The sequence below is a fragment of the Protopterus annectens genome, chromosome 3.part1 (assembly GCF_019279795.1).
Source record: "Protopterus annectens isolate FY-2018-M chromosome 3.part1, PAN1.0, whole genome shotgun sequence".
Lineage (NCBI taxonomy): Eukaryota > Metazoa > Chordata > Ceratodontiformes > Protopteridae > Protopterus > Protopterus annectens.
Genome location: NC_056732.1, coordinates 75,899,967 through 75,918,344, shown reverse-complemented (window position 1 = coordinate 75,918,344; position 18,378 = coordinate 75,899,967). Strand labels below are relative to the sequence as shown.

At 41.8% G+C, this 18,378-nt stretch overlaps 1 protein-coding gene across 1 annotated transcript in view; it reads right to left on the bottom strand.

Annotated features, from left to right (window-relative positions):
* Positions 1 to 18,378, bottom strand: part of FAM91A1 (family with sequence similarity 91 member A1) — a 1,899,235-nt gene that overhangs the window by 223,536 nt on the left and 1,657,321 nt on the right. The window contains exon 21 of the mRNA XM_044066590.1: positions 9,427 to 9,534. Within this exon, the coding sequence (XP_043922525.1) occupies positions 9,427 to 9,534 (108 nt within the window). The remainder of the gene's footprint in view (positions 1 to 9,426; positions 9,535 to 18,378) is intronic.

Below are 18,378 nucleotides of genomic sequence, written 5' to 3'. Positions count from 1 at the left end.
TGTAGTCTTTGTTGAGAGAAAAGGCAGACATTCATTAAGCAGGCTTTGTCCCACCCCAAAGGGTTGGTAGTATGGTGTAGAAGACCATCCAGCACCTTATCAGTGAGGAGACAAGTTCTTTTTCAGGGGCTGTGGAATCTGACTCTGGAGACGTGTTGCATTCTTCTAAAGAGGAAGATAAGAGTCGTCATATTTTGTTTAATAACAATTATGTTAATTCTGATGTGGTAACTGTTGAAATGAATAGTATCTCTACTACTACTTTTTTACTTGCTGACTCCTAAGAAAGTAAATTTGGCCATTACATCTAGTAAAACAAGATCATTTATTGGTCGTGATGGCAATGATTTAAAGTTTATTAAAATTGGATTGAGTATTAAAGGTATACTATTACCAACTTGCTTAGTTCTTCACCACCGACATCTTTCTTTTATGGTATTAATTACTTTGTAATCAACAGTTAAATTTCTTGGAAAGTAACTTCATGTTACGGAGCTGTCAATATGAGCTTAGGCAAAACAGTCTACCACTATTGATTTAATATCATTTTTGAAATGCATATATGGATTTCTTGATGTTCTGTTATATAGTGCTATGATTTTTTTACTTTTATTTATATATGTATTTAGTTATATTTGTTTACTAGGCTAGTGATCTCAACTGAAATCTTTTGCAGGCACAGCCCGGGTGAATAGGATCACATAAGAAATGAACAAACATACTTACAGATACAAGGATATGTTAAAAGAAACCAAATATATATATACACATTTACAGATACAAGAGTATGCTGCAACATTTAGTTTCTAGAAATAGTTTGCAATGCCAAAACATGGACAGAAAAATATAATTATGCTTAGTAGAACTTTATGGACAAGATGCAGCCATAATGGCTGAGATGGTTTATGCTACAGGGATTGCAGTATATCACTCTATATAGAGGTATGAAGACATTAGAAGAGGGAAGTGAGAATAGTTGCAGGAAAGGATAAAATGGGGAGAAGACAGAGAAAAGGCGAGAGAGTCATCCAGAAGGAAAAGGACTACGAAGGAGAGAAAAGTGAGAGATGAAAAAAGAAGAGGGAAGTAGGATGAATGAGAGACAGTAAGTAAGGGGATGCCAAAATAAGAAAAAGTAGGATGAAACAGGAATAAAGGGGTGTGCGAGTGCTGTAGGGTTCATGTAACGTGACCTGAGTGAGTACAGCAGAACTTTGTTTGGGTGAAGAGGTGTTCCTTGAGCTGTTGCCTGAAGTCTGAGTACTTTTGTACATCTCAGATTGAGAGAGCAATTGAGTCCCACAGTTTAGGTGCTAGGACGGAGAATGCACAATCAGTGCAATAAAGTTTAATTTTTGGAGTAAGTAGGGTGGGTGGAAATGAGAGATACCCCTGACATATTTGGGGGTTTTGGTGAAAAGTTTATGAGTGAGAGGGGACAATGTAAACAGCTTTGTGAATTAGTGATCATAGCAGAAGGCTGGATCTGAAATGTACTTGGGGCTATTTTAGCTTTGGCAAGAGTTAGGCAGTGGTGTTTATTTTGGGGGGAATTAGTAATGAACAGGCAGATTTTACTTCAGCTAGTTTGTAAGGTGGTGGCATTTTTCTTTAAGGCTGCAGCTACAATGGGTAGTCCATATCAGAGTTGAGATGAGAGTATTCCTTTGTCTATGGTAGTTTTGGCTGGCTTGGACATAAGAGGTGATAGTTTGTTCGCCCAGAACAGTAGTGTGTTCATCTTTTTGCATGTGTTTTGACTGTATAGTTGAAAGTTAAGGGATTGTTCTAGTCAAATGCCAAGGTACTTGAAGGATGTGGTAGTTTCTATGAAGGTATTATTAACACTGTAAACATTAAGGAAGCTGGGTGCTATGGCTATTTTTTGGTTGGTTTCAAATAGCATTACTTTTGTTTTTCAGGGACTGAGTATAATTTTCTTGCCTATTAGCCACTGGTGTTGGAGATGAGTTTGTGTAATAAAGTGGGATTTGTTTGACCTGCAGATGACAATGCCATCTGCAAGAATTAAAGGTATCCGAGGATAATCAGATGTGTTGTTTCTTAAAGGGGAAATATTGCTTTTAGCCAAATATAGATTAAATGCCATTTTTCATAAAAGGGCAATAATTTCTGAGAGGAGGGCTTCTCCAATGAGGATTCATCTGCCAGAAATGAAGCTCTTAGCTGATAGCTGTTTCAGTGAAACCCTGAGAGATGGTTATCAGCAAAGACATCAAGAACGTAAAGTAAAATGTTTCACTCTGACTGTTGATTTCCTTTTGTGGCATTGGCCAATCAGCAGAGTGGAGTTTTGTGTGTGTGTGTGTGTGTGTGTGTGTGTGTGTGTGTGTGTGTGTGGGGCAGAGATTTTTGAAGCTGACCGTTTGTTGCTTCCTGAGCTGGAAACATCCCATATTGCCTAAAGGCTAATGCAGCAATCATTTGCCATCTTCAATGATTTTAAAAAGTGTTTGGCAGCATCAGCCATGTATTATTAAACCAAATCCAAATCATTATGCTTTTTACACTAGCCTACCTGGATTTTTCCAGACTATCTGGAAGTTAAAATGATTGTCTAGTAGTCTAAAAAACACTATTCAGACTTCGGTATGCTGTTTAACAAAACAAACAGAATACTGGTGTTGGTTAAAAATTCAAACTCGGAACCGCTTTTTTTTAAAAGAAAAATCACTAATGTGACGTGATCAGGGAAAAATAAGCCAACCTACCTCCCCTGATGTGACAAATTACATCATAAAATGGGCATGGATATGGGCAGAGAGGGTGGTAGAAGGGGAGGAGATAGGACGAGTTAGGGGGTGGTGCTGGTGTGTGTGGCCTCTGCCAGGGTTTTCAGCCATAGCAAAAGATAGCACGCAGGGTGGCCTAATAGTTAAGGTGTTTGCCTTACAAACACAAGGTGCAGTGTTTGAGTCTCACAAGGGATAATTGGCTAGGCTTAAAATGGCTCACAAAGGCAGTTAGCCTAGCACTAACCTATAACCTATGAACAACAGTTTGTAACTGTTTTCAAAACTATTTGGCTGACAAAACCTGCATGTAAAAACAAAACAAAAATTCAGGTCGAGGTACTGACAAAAGGGGCAACATAAGGCTTAGTCATGGTTCTCTCCATTTCACTGCGTCCATAAACAGTCTCACTTCCAACATAGCCAGTTTAAATGTTGCACTCTCTATAAACAGTCTCACTTCCAACATAGCCAGTTTAAATGTTGCACTCTCTATATGACCTACACTCTTAGAAAAAGACAAAAACCTTACTCTACTAATAACTGCATAATGACTTATTTTTCACATCAGCAGGGTTACTCATCCAGTTACACGACAGTCAAGTCTGGAACGCAACTAAGACTCAAAATGTTTATAAAAAACTAGCTACTAAAAACTTAATAAGGACCCACCTAGAACAAGTCCCTTAATTCAAATACCAAGGAATATGTCTGGGCTCAATACTCTTTCACCACTCTTATCACTATGGATGCAATCAGGGAACCCTAGAAATGAAAAGATTGTTAATGTTATCAGCCCAATAGCATGCTGCCAAAAGCACAATACCAACTTTAAAGGATTACTGCCTCCAAGTGTTAAGAACAAACAAACCCTACATCATCATACAGGTCAAAGCCACATTAAATCAATTACACCACCTCAGGGCCCTGAGAACAAAATGGATGCTGACAGGACTTTGGAGCAAAAGAAGTACTTACTATACAAATAAAAAGTCTTGCTTTCCTGAAACACTGCCCTCCACTAGGCCAAAAACCTTTCACTGTCATCCTGTGTATAAACATTGTGCTCATTACCAGTCAGTAAACTCAGTCTTTATTTACATGTGAGTAAAAAAAGAAGTTATGTACTTACCATAACATTCCATGTGTGTTGTCCATCTCTTTATTTCCACTGGTGGGTCAGATCCAATCCATCTTGGCCATTGCATAAGCTCGAGATCCTCAGCTAAGTTCGTGGGCATTTTTCCCTACCCATAATGTAACTCCCTTACTACCTCAGAACTTGTTTGCCCTCAAGCAGGGATAAGGAGAATAATTTTATAATCATATTTTGTATATTCATATTAAAACCCACTATTTCTGAGGCTACAGAGTCCTGTAATGATCTAATTAGAACTACCCAGTCACCCAGGAGAGTAGGTAGGGGATATGGTGGGTAGGCTGTGAGAATAAAGGATTAGATGGACAACACACATGGAACATTACGGTAAGTACATAACTTCTTTATGTGATGTTGTCAATCTCGTCTTTATTTTCACTGGTAGGACTGAATCCCTAGCTACCTGATTCTTGGGTGGCTCATGGAAGAATATTCCTCTGAACCATAGACCCAAAGGATGCTCTACTCCTAGAGGCCAAATCCAACTTGTAATGAATAATAAAGGTATGTGGTTTAGCCCATGCTGCTGCAGCGCACATGCTGTTCAAAGGCAATCTAGCCTGGAAAGCTGCAGAAGTGGCTACTGACCTGGTAGAATGAGCTTTGATAGGATTAGGGATAGTCCTGTTGTTAGAATTACATATGAAAGATATACACTGTGAAAGCCAATTGGATAATGTTACCTTAGAGGCTGGTTGTCCTTTCTTAACCTCCGAATAGGAAATAAAAAGTTGACCTGACTTTCTAATTTCTGGTGGCCTGTGCAAACAGAAACATACCTGTCTGTGAATATCTAGACGATGCAAAGTATAGCCCCCTTTGTTTTGAAAATTTGTAAAGAACACTGGTAAGTCAACAGACTGAATGAGGTTACCCTCCAAAACTACTTTAGGTAAAAAGGAAGGGTTAGTGCGTAAAGAGACCCTGGATGGTTTCCCTATTCTTGTGAAACATTATGTATGGAGGCTTAGCAGATAAGGCTTGTTACTCCAAAACTCTCCTTGCTGAAGTAATAGCCACTAAAAAGAGCATTTTCTATGAAAGATATTTAAATTTGCATGTAGCAGATGGTTCAAATGGAGGGGAGATGATTTTTGATAAGACAAAATTCAAGTCCCAAGGTAGAACTGGGTTTCTATATGGAAGTTGAATTAGAGTCATTCCTCTGAGGAATGCTTTGCAAAGTCTGTTTGAAATTATTGCATAACCATTTTCTCCTATGTGAAAATTTGAGACTGCTACTAACTGTACCCTAATAGTAGCTGCAGCGGCTCCCTCACTGAATAATTTGGCTAAGAATTCTAGTATAGAATGTAATGGAGCTGTGAATGGGTCAATATGATTAATATTGGTCCAAAAGTCACAAAATTGGTATTACTGCATGAAGACTATATACGGAACTAACACTATTCACGCCAAAATCCTTTATTGCAATAAAGGATTTTGGCGTGAATAGTGTTGGTTTAATATTGGTCCAAGCCACAAATCTTGCCCATTTGCTTTTGTACAATGTTCGAGCAGACATTTTGTGGAAAGATAGCAAAATCTGTTTAACTGGAGAAGAAAGGAGAGGAAACCTGGCTATCATGGGAACTGGAACAGCCAAGCTGTTAGTCTGAGACTGTTTAGACTGGGATGAACCATTCCTGATGGATGAGCCAGTAGATCTGGAGCTGGGTCCAGAATCCATGGTCCCTCCCATACATGAGGCCGAATAAAGGGGACCCATATCTGTCGAGGCCAACAGGGGGCAATTAAAATTATTGTGGTCTCCAATGAACATGCTTTCTGCAGGACCTTGGGGATTAGAGGTATTGGTGGAAAAGCATAAAGAAGTCCCAGGGGCCAATTGTTAACAAGTGCACCCCTTGCATTTGGCATTGATGGGTGATGCAAAGAGATCACAGCAAGGCTGGCCCCATTTTCGGAAGATCTTTTCCACAACTTTCTGACTGAGGAACCACTCGTGCGGTCACAGAATGGCTCTACTCAATTTGTCAGCAATCATGTTGGATTTCCCCTGGATGTGCATTGCTATGAGAAAACGGTTGGAGGCCTCTGCTCATTGCCAGACCCTCAGGGCTTCTCGACATAGGGGGTGTGATCTGGTTCCCCCCTGTTTGTTTATGTACTAGATTACAGACACATTGTCTAACTGGATTGCTATTGTACCCAGAGGGAGGGAAACCTGAAATGTTTGCAATGCCAACAGCACCACCCTCATCTCTAGAACATTTATGTGCAAATGGGGGCCTCGTGTTGTTGCCAAATGCATTGAACTGTCTTTCCCAGATAATGCCCCCCCCCCCCAATCTGGGAAGCATCAGTGGTCACCGTGACTTGGGGCTGAAGGGGAATAAAGGGATGGCCCTGAGACCCCAGGGTATAGAGTTGAGCCACCAATGAAAGTCCTTTTTGCATGAGTCGATTATTATAACCTTGTGTGCCATCGGAAGATCCAGAAAAGACCACTGTGTCAAAAGTAACTAGTGGAGGATTCTCATATGAAACTGAGCTAGTGGGATTAGAACAAATGAAGCTGCCATTTTCCCTAGAACCTGGAGAACTAGTTTGGCAGAAAACCATTTCTTTCTGATCAGTATCCTTACATAACATCGAAGGTCGTGCACCCTATCTTAAGGAAGTTTCACTGACATAACTGTTGTGTTTTTTTGCACTCCTATGAATACCAAGGATTGACATGGCTCTAGAGCAGGTTTTTCATATGGTAATCCCTAGGGAGGAACAGAGTTGTAGAGTGTAGCACCTGGTTTGCAGCAGAAGATGCCTGGTCTGGGCAGTAATGAGCCAGTCATCCAGATATGGAAACACGTGGAATCCTTTGCGTCTCAGGTGAGCTGCCACTACTGTCATACACTTGGTGAGCACTCTGGGGGCTGTAGTGAGACCAAAGGGCAGAGCTCGAAACTGGAAGTCACTGGCTCCTGCCCGGAACTATAAGAACCTCCCGGATCACCTGTCTATTAAAGTATGGTAGGCTGTATCCTGAAGGTCTGTGGAGCACATCCAATTGTCTTTTTCCAGAAGTGGAAGCATCGACTGCAGTGTCATCATCCGGAACTTGGACTTCTCGACATATTTGTTCAGATTGCTGAGATCAAAAATGGGTCACCAGTCCCCTGTTTTGTTTGGAACTAAAAAGAATCTCTTAAGTTCCAGATCCTATCTGGTCTGCGGGGACTTCTTGGATGACTCTCTTTTTCAGCAACTTTTGAATTTCTAAGGTTGCATGTTCCTTTTGATTGGGTGGAACATCTGGAACTGATCTGTTTACGGGTACGGGGTAGGAGAAGGGAATGACATATCCCCTGGATATTACAGTCTGCTCCCATCTGTCAGTTATCTTTTGCCAGGTTTCTCGGTGCAGGGACAATCGACCCCCGACTGCTTCCAGAGCCAAGGAATCAGGCACTCCCTCAGGAGCACTGAAAGGGTCCCCCAAAGAAAGATTCTCTGGAGCCCTGACTGTGTGGGCCTCCCCTGCTGCGAGAGCGGCGTCTTCCATTGTTGTGCCCCCTCTGCCCCGGGGGAACTTTCACCCTGTGTATCCTGGAAAAACATCTGGGATTTTCTGATCCATATCTTCCCACTACCTCTCTGACCCTTGGAAAAGGGTCTGGTAGATGTGGAAAAGCATACTCCAATGGCAGACAAGGTCTTGCCCTTCTGTTCACATCTGGTGAGCATTTCTTTCATTTTAGGCCCAAAAAGAGAAGAGCCATCAAAAGGAGCGTTAATGAAGGAAGACTTGAAGGGCTCCACCAAATAGCAATGGCGCATCCAGGGCTGACTTCTTAGAGCAATACCTGAAACCGCAGCCATACTCGTCCCATCTGCTGCATAAGATATGAGCCTCATGGAAGAGTTTACGACCGAATTGAGGGTGGCGAGCTGAAAATTTACCTTATCTGCTACTGCATCAGTTACAGCTCCTTGGAGAGAGTCTGTAAGTTCCTTTAACAGGTCCCTCTGTAGTCTAGTAAAATGGGTAAGGTAGTTCTGAGACTGAAAGGCAAGGCTGCTGATGAAAAAACATGCTTCCCATATCTATCCATGGTCCTAGAATCTTTATGAGGAGGATGGATAGTGGAGCTGGTCTCACCTCCTTTTTAGTGGCCGCCGCCATGACCATGGCATCAATTGCTACACCCTTAGTTAAAAAAGCCTTATCTTTTGGAGCAGTAATGTATTTATTTGCCCTTCCAGGAGTAGGCTCTATGGAATCTGGGGTCTCCCAAGCCTTCCGAGAGATTAAGTCCATAAGCTTGTCTGAAGGAGAGGTCACCCAAGAGGTGGAAGGGCGAGATCTGAAAGCCTTCAGATAAACTGACTCCTCAGCTGAAGGGGGTGTGGCCTGCCAATTACTTCTCGGTTTTATGATTTTAAGGATGTCTCCAAAGGAGGCATCTTCAGGAGGTAACCATGGGGACCCTTCTGCATCATCGAGGTCAGTATCTGATGTGAAAGACTCCTGTGGGGAGTCAAGATGCTTCCTCTTGCAGGTCCTCTTCCAAGGGATCCCTGAGTGGGATACTCTGGGGAGGTTTAAAAAAAGGGGGGAGTCCCTTGCTGGACATCCTGAGAGCTGGGGTCTCTGCAATCCTGTGGAAGGGTTATGTGAGAGGACAAAGACAACTGACCAGAACTGGGAGGAAAATCTGATAAAGGTTGTGTCTTTGACTGGGATTGAGTCAAAACCCTCCTCATAACCTCGAAAGCAAACTGCCCCCGCTTCAAAGACTCTCCCGGATCCCAAAAAAAGGCCGTCAAAGCCGAAGGTATCCACAGCACCAGGGACAGCAGCTCTGAAGCAGAGATAGGCGCCGAACTCACCTGTACAGAAAAGAGAACAGATGTGATGTGACTATACCTGAAAGCTCCAGTTTGGAGTCTCACTGCCAGTGTTGTTAACCTCTCAAGTGAACTAAATCATTGCGTATTAGCAACTATGTGGTAAAAGTATTGCACCCAGTATCAGGCCTCATGAGCTCTTGCAACTAAGAATGTAGACTGAGGAGAAATTAACTCCAAACAACAACTTCTGAATATGCCTTGAGAGGTATGAAGTAAACCAATCGAGATCTATTCCAGAGACACCCTGTTGTGTCTTCCATCACTCCAGCAAATTTAGATAGCAAGCAGTGTTAAATGCAGCAGCCATATTTAACATGAGCACTATAGAGTAACACTGTGATACAATACGACTAGAAGACCATTAAATACTTGAATAATAATCATGTCAATACTATGACAAGGTGAAAATACAGCTGTAGAATGATGTTATTTGGTAATGGAGAACTAATGATTTTAGAATGGAATACCTCCATCTCCACAGACATATGCACACATTTGTGTAAAGCAGGTTTTTAGATTAATAAAAATGAAGCTTATATGGCTCCACTTCCAGGTTTTGCATATCCTTTTCCAGATTCAATTCCAGAAATATTTTTGTTAAACAGCACTTCATTATCATCATATAAATATTCCGTTTACCTTCAGTGGTTTGTCTAATCGTAGATTCACTTCCTGCTTCTTCAACAACCATTTCAAAGGATTCTGTACTACCATTTACATCAGAACTGGATGCAAGTTCAGAGTCACCTGAAAGCAGTAATAAACTAATTAATATGGCACAAATAATCAACAATTCAAAAAAAAAAAAAAAAATATATATATATATATATATATATATATATATTATTCACAATGACTGACAATGTCACATTACAAGTGTTAAACAAATAGTTTATCTGGTACATTTGCATATAAAATGCTGTGTCAGTAACTCAGACGGCAGCACAATCACCAATGATGCTGGAAAGGTCATAGAACTATGGGTTCTGTCCTCATACCGGCTATTAGTATTCAAGTTCCATTACTGATAATGGCAATGTAGTAAGAGGGGTATGATGCAATCTTAATGTGCTGGTCCTTCAAATGAGATTTTAAACCAAGGTCCTATGTGTCTGAGTTGGTAAAATATGTCATTCACATGCCAAGTGTGTGTGTGTGTGTGTGTGTGTGTGTGTGTGTGTGTGTGTGTGTGTGTGTGTGTGTGTGTGTGTGAGTGCGTGCGTGTGTGCGTGTGTGTGTGTGTGTGTGTGTATGTATGTATATGTGTATATGTGTATATATATATATATATATATATATATATATATATATATATATATATATATATCTATATATATATCTATAGGTTCATAGGTTTATACTAGGCTATCTGCCCTAAGGCATTTATAAGCCTAGCCCAATGTTTTGTGGCTTACGCCACCCCTTATATGAAAAAATACTGTGCCCATTAGTTTGTTGTGCCTCTGTCCAGCAGTGACACAGAGATGATTCCCGGGGTAAACCTACGATCTCCCATCCACAGGTCAAGATTTCTCTTGAACAGAGCCAGCGAGGTGCTCTGCCTCACATGGACCGGGATTTTATTCCACAGCATAGGGAGTCTCTGAGTGATAAATCTATCCATCCAGCACGTCCTATTTATATCCGTGCTAAGGTTTAAGTCGCTTGCTCTAGTGGTTTTGGTGGATTTGGATTTTTTGAGGTGGAGCATTTCCATTAATTCCGGGTTGGACATGGCCTTGTATGTCAGGCACATGTCACCTCTGAGCAGAAGGTATGTGACTGAATAGAGCTGGAGTTTCTTCAATCTGGCAGCATATGACAGATTTTGGAGTTCCTTTATCCTTTTGCTGAGGAACTTTTGGGGTCTCTCCAATTGCTGCAGATGTCGGGTGAGATACATCCCGAATGGGGCATTGTACTCGATCATTGGTCAGATAAGTGAAGAGTACAGGGGAACAATGACCTCACTAGATCTGGATGTGAATCCCTTCATGATCAGGTGGGCAATGTAGAAGGTCTTTCTAACCACTTTAGCAACGTGAGTGTCAAAAGAAAGGCCACTGTCAACCTGGGTCCCCAGGTCCCTGATAACCTCTTCTGTGCTTAGCGGATTGCCACCTATATGGTAGCTTGGGGTTACCTTGTTTTTCCCGAAGGGTATGACTATACATTTTTTGGCGTTTAACTTCAGGCCATGGCTCTGGCACCAGCTATCTGTTTCCGTGAGTCCCTTCTGAAGGATATCCATGTCCGATGCACTTTCCACTATGGCGCCCAGTTTGCAGTCGTCTGCAAACTTTGTCAGCCAAAATCCTCCCATGTTGGCCTGTACTTCTGAGAAGTAGATGCCGAACAATAGGGGGCCAAGGACCGAGCCCTGTGGGACACCACTTGTGACCGGCTTGGAGTCTGACATAGCGCCAGCAACTCTAACCCTGTGGGTTCTGTCCTTAAGCCAGTTTGCAACCCATCTTGTGACATACGGGTTTACATTTAAGCTGGTAAGTTTTTCTACAATACCCGAGTGGGGTACTGTGTCGAAAGCCTTTGCAAGGTCAAGGTAGGCTCTATGGACTGCCTTTCCCTCATCAATGGCCTTGGTGACTGTTTCGAAGAAGTCGACCAAGTTCAAAAGGCATGATCTGCCCTTGACAAAGCCAAACTGGGTCGGGTCCAATGTCTGCAAGTCCCCTATATCTTTGTTTATGAGCTCCATTATGATCCTCTCCATAGCTTTGCAGACTAGACTTGTTAAGCTTATGGGGCGGTAATTACCAGGGTCCGTAGAGGCACCGCCTTTGTGGAGTGGGACCACAGTTGCTGTACGCCACTCCTTGGGCACGTATCCTGTGGTAAGGCTGAGATTAAACAGCTGCCTTATGTGCGGGTTTAATTCCTCATTTAGCTCATGTAGCACACAGCCGGGACACCATCCAGTCCCATTGATGCTGTGTTTTTAGCTTTAGAGAGCAGCTTTCACTTGCGCATTTGAGATGTCTGGGAGGCTACACTCCGCTGGGATAGTTATCTCTCCTTTGGGGGTGAAGTTTGCACTGAACCTGTCTGCCAGTATGTTGGCAATGTCTGTGGGTTCAGTGATTTTTGTATCATTTTGGACTAATTCTGAGCATATCTGGGAGTTTCCACCCAGGTTCCTAACATAGCTGAAAAAGGCCTTATGATTGTCCTTTGAATCCATGGCAATTTTTCTCTCAAAATTGGCCTTAGTTGATTTTATGAGTGCTCGTATTTTTTTACTAATAATGATCAGGGGTGACTTCCCTTTTATGGATTTTGTTCTATCATGTAATAGCTTTCTCCTCTTATTGTAAAGTTTATTAATGGCTGGGGTCCACCAGACTGGACGTTTGCCCTTTGTGGAAAGAGTCTTGGTTTTATTTGGGATTGCCTGATCCATGCAGTCCTGGAGGTGTTCATAGAAGGCATTTGTAAGGGCTTCCGCAGCTTGGGTTGTGGTTTCCACTGGCTCAGGGGCCTTGAAGGATACCACACCAGTCTTGAGTAGTGTGAAGTTTGCTTTAGAGAAGTTCTTCACTGTGGTCTTTTTTTGTTTGGGGTGGGGGCGGGATGTGGATTTCCAGTGAGATTAGTTTATGATCAGATCTCACCAATGAGGGATATACTTCCGGTGTGGAGCATTTTGTCCCCATGTTTGTGATAATGAGATCTAGTATATTTTCTCCTCTCGTGGGAACAGTGACTATCTGTTCCATGGCATTTGAATTTATGAACTCCAGGAACCGTTGGGCTAGAAAGTTAGGGCTCGAGTAATGTTCCCAGTCTATATTCGGGAAGTTGAAGTCACCCAATATGATGGTGTTTGGAGATACATTTATACCCTCCAGTGTCTTCAGGAAGGCTGTGTGGGGTTCCTGAGTTTGAGAGGGTGGCCTGTAGCATGCTACAATTTGTAGAGCAGTTTTGCCTATGGTTAGTTGCACCTGGATGGTTTCTGAAGCTTCGTGCGTTGCCACCAACCTGGAGGTGTGGGTATCCTTTATGAATATGGATACACCCCCTCCTTTTGTGGTGTGGTCCGGGTTTTGGGGCGGAGCATGATATGAGGTAAAACCTAATAGTGCCGGGGTGCTCTCAGGAGCCTTGAACCAGGTTTCAGTTACAGCACAGACATCGATGTTCTCCATACTGAGAAGGGCCTCGAGTGCGTGCATTTTGAGATTTAGACTTCTAGCATTGAGCAGCATTACCCTCAGTTTCTTCCCATTTTTGTTTTCTAGGGTGGTAGGTTTAGAATTTGAGCCTTGCCTAAAAAATGCACTATGGGGGTGGCAAGAGCCTTAGCCAATATCCGGAATCCCAGGGGCGACAGGTGCAAGCCGTCCCTTGCGAAGCAGCGTGGCTTGTCAAGCATGTCATCCCAGGCAGACACTGGATCCCCTTTGAAAGACACCAGACATTAAGCCAATTGTTAAAGCTGATCATCTTGTCTCTATATTGTGGCATCATTTTTGGTGAAGGAAGGATACTGCTCAGGGTCAGGGTCATACCTGCCTGGGCTACATAATCAGAGAGCTCCTCTATGTCTCTTTTCATGTAGTCCAGGCAGGTACGTCTCAGGTCGTTCACACCAGCATGGACAATGACTGTGTCATATTTGTACTTGCCGTGGAGTGACCCTAGTGCTTGTGTTATGTGGCGGATTCTAGCCCGATAGGCAGCTTACTGTGACCCTCTCCTTGTTCAGCCTGGTGAGTGGGACGTCAGTGTGTCTGACTATGGAGTCACCTATGACAAGTATGTTTGGTGTTGTATTTGGCCTTAAGGGCTGTGACTGCTTTGCACACTGATTTTGTGGTTTATGTGTTGCTTGTGGGGTGTCTTGAGGTAGCAGTTGTTTGGGTGTCTGCTTTGGAGGCCTCTGCTGTTTAGGTAAATTTTTACTCAGAGCCTCCGAGTATGTCTTTGTGTGTTTATGTGTTTGATTCAGTGGTGTGGTAGCATTACGTGAGGCTGGTTTTGTGGTGTGTGTAGTTGCCTTCTCCTCCTGTCTGGTCTTGCCAGTCCTGAGTTGAGAGAGCTCAGCCTCCAGTTTGGCTAAATAGCTGCATCTCTCGCAAGTATTTGTGTTATGTGGGAGGAGGAGAGGGTTGTCTGTGTACATGAGGCAGTTATAACATTGCCTCAAGATTCCCAGATTCACCAGCTGGACCGGAGAGGAGATTGACAATTGACCTTTGGACATGCTAGAATAATATTGGGAATTCCTTAATAATTGAAAACAAGGGCCAGTGGGGAGTGAGGGTGTAGTGCTTTTAATTTTTAGCGCTGACTTATATAATTGCTTTAGTGAGCAAGTGCCAGGTAACTTGAGTGCAATGTGTTACAAGTAACTAAATGCAAAAACGACAAACAGTAACTTTCTTTCAAGTGAAACAAGGAGATAAGTACAGTAAGCAATGCAGATATCACTAGTGATCCACAGAAGCTGAGAAGCCGTATTAGGTGGAATTAGCGTTCCAGGGAAATAACAAGCAAATAAACAACAAGCATATAAACAAAGCTAGATTCAGCAGGCCTGGATCTAGTCTATGCTACAGCAAACAAGGTGTACCAATTTCAGTAAGATACAGTTCAAATATTCAGGCACTATAAACCTTTAACCAGAAATTCCCAGCTCAGAAGGGCAGAGTCCAGCCTCTTCTCCCACAAGAGTGCAGACCACAAACCTTCTTAATGTAAAATAACTGGCCTGAAGCCCAAGTGCTTAAACCAGAACTAATACACTTGGACACTGGGCTCTCAATCAGCAGTTCCCAACTTAGAAGGATGAAAGCTACCTGTCCTGCCACCACAGTGCTTGCCACAAACCTTCCTAATGTAAAACAACTGGTCTGAAGCCCAAGTGCTTAATCCAAAAGACTTAGAATGATAGCTACACTTTAATCAAGTTACAACCAAGCAGTAATAAATACAATTGAATACTTTAGAGAATGTCTGGATTAGTGCTCAAGTTACACAAACAAAGCTAGATCCAGCAGGCCCGAATCCAGTCTATGCCACAGCAAACAAGGCGCACCAACTTCAGTAAGAAGCAGTTCAGATATGCATGCACTATAAGCCTTTAACCAGAAATTCCCAGCTCAGAAGGGCAGAGTCCAGCCTCTCCTCCCACAAGAGTGCAGACCACGAACCCTCTTAATGTAAAATAACTGGCCTGAAAGCCCAAGTGCTTAAACCAGAATTAATACACTTTTAGAATAACAGACACTGAACCCTCAATCAGCAGTTCCCAACCTAGAAGGATGTAAGCTACCTGTTCTGCCACTACAGTGCAGACCACAAACCCTCTCAGTGCAAAACAACTGGTCCGAAGCCCAAGTGTTTAAACCAAAAGGCTTAGAATGAGTTACACCAAGCAGTAATAAATACAATTGAGTATTTTTACGATGATGCAAAAGTAAAATGAAGTAGGCAGAAACACAAGTACAGTAAAAGCAGATGAAATTTTTTTTTTTTTAATCTGAACAAGTGCTGAGATCAAAGAAACAGATTTGAGTGCTGAAACTAGAAAACTGGCTAGTTATACGAAAAAAACAAGCTAGAAGGCTTCCCTCAAACACAGAAGGGCTTGGGGGCTCAGAAGCCTACAAATAGTCTATACCGCTTAACAGGAAAGGCAGGAAATAAGCTTAATTTTTTTTTGTCTGTTTCCCAGATGCTCTCTTTGTACACAGTAGGAGTGCCTGAAATCAGAATATGATCTCGCTGCACTCAGTTGAGTGAGCAAATGAGATGGGCCCAGAGGCAGGCTGAGGGGCGGGCAGTTTCAAGGCCACTAAGATTAACACCAAAACAAAAACAGGAAGGGTGGGTGGGAATAACTGAAGAGCAGAGTTAAAACTGCCAGTTCAGTTAATATTCCTACAACACAGTTTAAATCAAATTAAATGCTGTATTTAAAAAAAAAATGCAGATAAAGGTACTTAAATTCTCTTATACGTCCAGTTGAATATAACCAAGTTCTTAGCCGGCCAAAGCTGAGGTTTTTAAGCAGAAAATATTTCACACTGTACCACTTAAATAGGCAAGGACATATATACATGCACACACACACACACACACACACACACACACACACACACACACACACACACACACACACACATACAAATATATGCAGATTTTAAAACTGCGCATGTTAAGTATACATACAAAATTTTACAAATACCATAAAATAATCTTTAACATCTCTCCATTTTCAATTATATTATTTTACAAGCGTCTACTACTAGAGCTTGTGTGGTAGTACTTTGTGACACACTTGCTCCCACTAGTCTAAATTTTACTTAATTAATTAACCCTCCCACCACCCATAACTACTGAACTTTACTCCCTACAAGACCCCTTATTCCAAGCCTAAAACTTCTACCCAGTCCCTATCCATAACAATGGCACTCCTCTCCTGCTCCCTTCCACTAAAGTCCCCCATCATACCCTAAACCTATAACCCAGTTCCCCTTCCTTTATCCTAGTCCCTGATCATTCTCTAAACTTGAAACTCCCCTCTGCCCTCCCCTAGACCCAATATCCTCAATAGCTCCCTAAGCCTAAAGCTCTGCTTCCCCACTCCTGAGCCTAAAGCTCTATTTTCTCTCCTAATTCTAAACACCACTCCACCTTCTTAAAACTAAAACTCCCTTTTCATTCTCCAAACCTAAAGTCCTCGATCACTCCCTAACACTAAACTCCTCTCCTATTCCATAATCCTAATGTCCTCTATCGCTCCCTAAACCTAAAGCTTTGCTCCCACTCCTGAGCCTAAAGCTCTATTTCCATTCTTAATTCTAAATGTCACTCCAACTTTGTAAACCTAAAACTCTCTTTCTGCTCTGCAAGCCTAAAGTCCTCAATCACTCCCTAACACCAAACTCCTCTCCCACTCCATAATCTTTAAACTTCCCCTGGCCTTTAGACCTAAATCCCACTCCTGATCACTGCCTGAAACTCTAAGCTACATTCCCACCCCATGGTAGCCATACTTAATTTGCTCAAACTCTGCTACTGTCTTCAGGCAAGGAGCATCAGCTTTGCACACACTCACTTTCTCTCTCTCTCTCTCTCTCTCCGTATGGCTGTCGCACATTACCTGAACATGTAATCAAGTCCCACAGTGACCAGCAACCTGTACAAGCTAGAAGATGCCAGAGTCACTGGATTTGAGGCAGTGGTCCTAAACTGTTTGGTACTCAGGACCTGGATGCCTTTTACAACTCCCTCTCCACTATTTTTCTATAACCAAAACATAACCTTTTGCTGTCTCCTACATTCCAGTTCTTATTATATAACAATTCAGTACACCTAACTAATTTCAGTACTCCATAAACATGTCACTTGTATTTTATCTATTTGCTCTTTAACATTACTCATATCATAATAACCATATGTAATCATATGCACATTCATTGTCCTTAATTATGTTACCTGACATTCTTCTGACATTTTTTCTCACCAAATCTCTGTAAAGTACTACACATACACAAAAAAAAAACATATTCCACTATCTCCTTTGTATTGCACCCTTTATTGTACATCATTTTTCTTTAAGCATTTTTTACTTTCTTTTTTACAAATAATTTTTAATGATAACTTCTAAAGAGAATCTCCCATCCAAATTTATTTTTGGTGTGCTTGATTTTTTAAAGGCTTCTTTAATTACTTATGTTTTCAACAACATGTGCAAGCATCCTTAAACATGGCAGCCACACATTTCCTAGCTTTCCTTTAAATTTATACACGTTAGGATTTCAATGTGTCTATCTCACATTAAGCGTAATCCATGATTTAACATCAAAAAGACAAAGCCATTTGGAATCCAGCCAGGGAAGAGAAAATTGCCTTATTATAAATCTTCCACCAAGTTTAACTGAGTGCCTTGATAAGGTATTAAAGTGCCAGAGAATATAAAATGCCTGTTTTGCATACTAAAGATTTCTGTAGTTAACTCATGCATACCACTTGGCCAAATGTTTGTAAAACCAAATCTGGGTAAAGTTCCATCTCTTTTTCCCAATTAGTCCAAACACCATTCTCTTGAAACCTCAAATAGACAGGGTTTACCTTCTTCCCTGTAACTTTTTTTTTTTTGCCTATTATCATAAGAAAAGAAAAAAAAAATAACAGCAGCTTCTCTTGGTTTTTAGTTATGCCTTACACTTTCATCCATGCCCAAGACAAACAGTCTTGGTTAAAGGTATACAGGAAAGAAAAATACCATCATGTATAACTTGCATCTAAGCCTTGAAGGCATCCAGCACTAGACATTCCCAGAAAACATGCATTTGTAAACCCCTGGAGTGTCATCAAGGTGCACATCTTTTACCAAAGGGACTGCATTATCACTTTCTATGAGTTGAGACCATGTCTCGACGTTTGACTATCACACCATCCTCCAGGTCCTATATACACCAATATGCTGTAACTATTAGACCAGCTGATATCTATTTCTTTTACCATGCCTTCATTAAGAATTTCAACTCGGATTGAGATGCCATTGGCAAACTGCAATATTTTAATTCCCTAGCTATGAAAGCAGACCACTGTAACCTA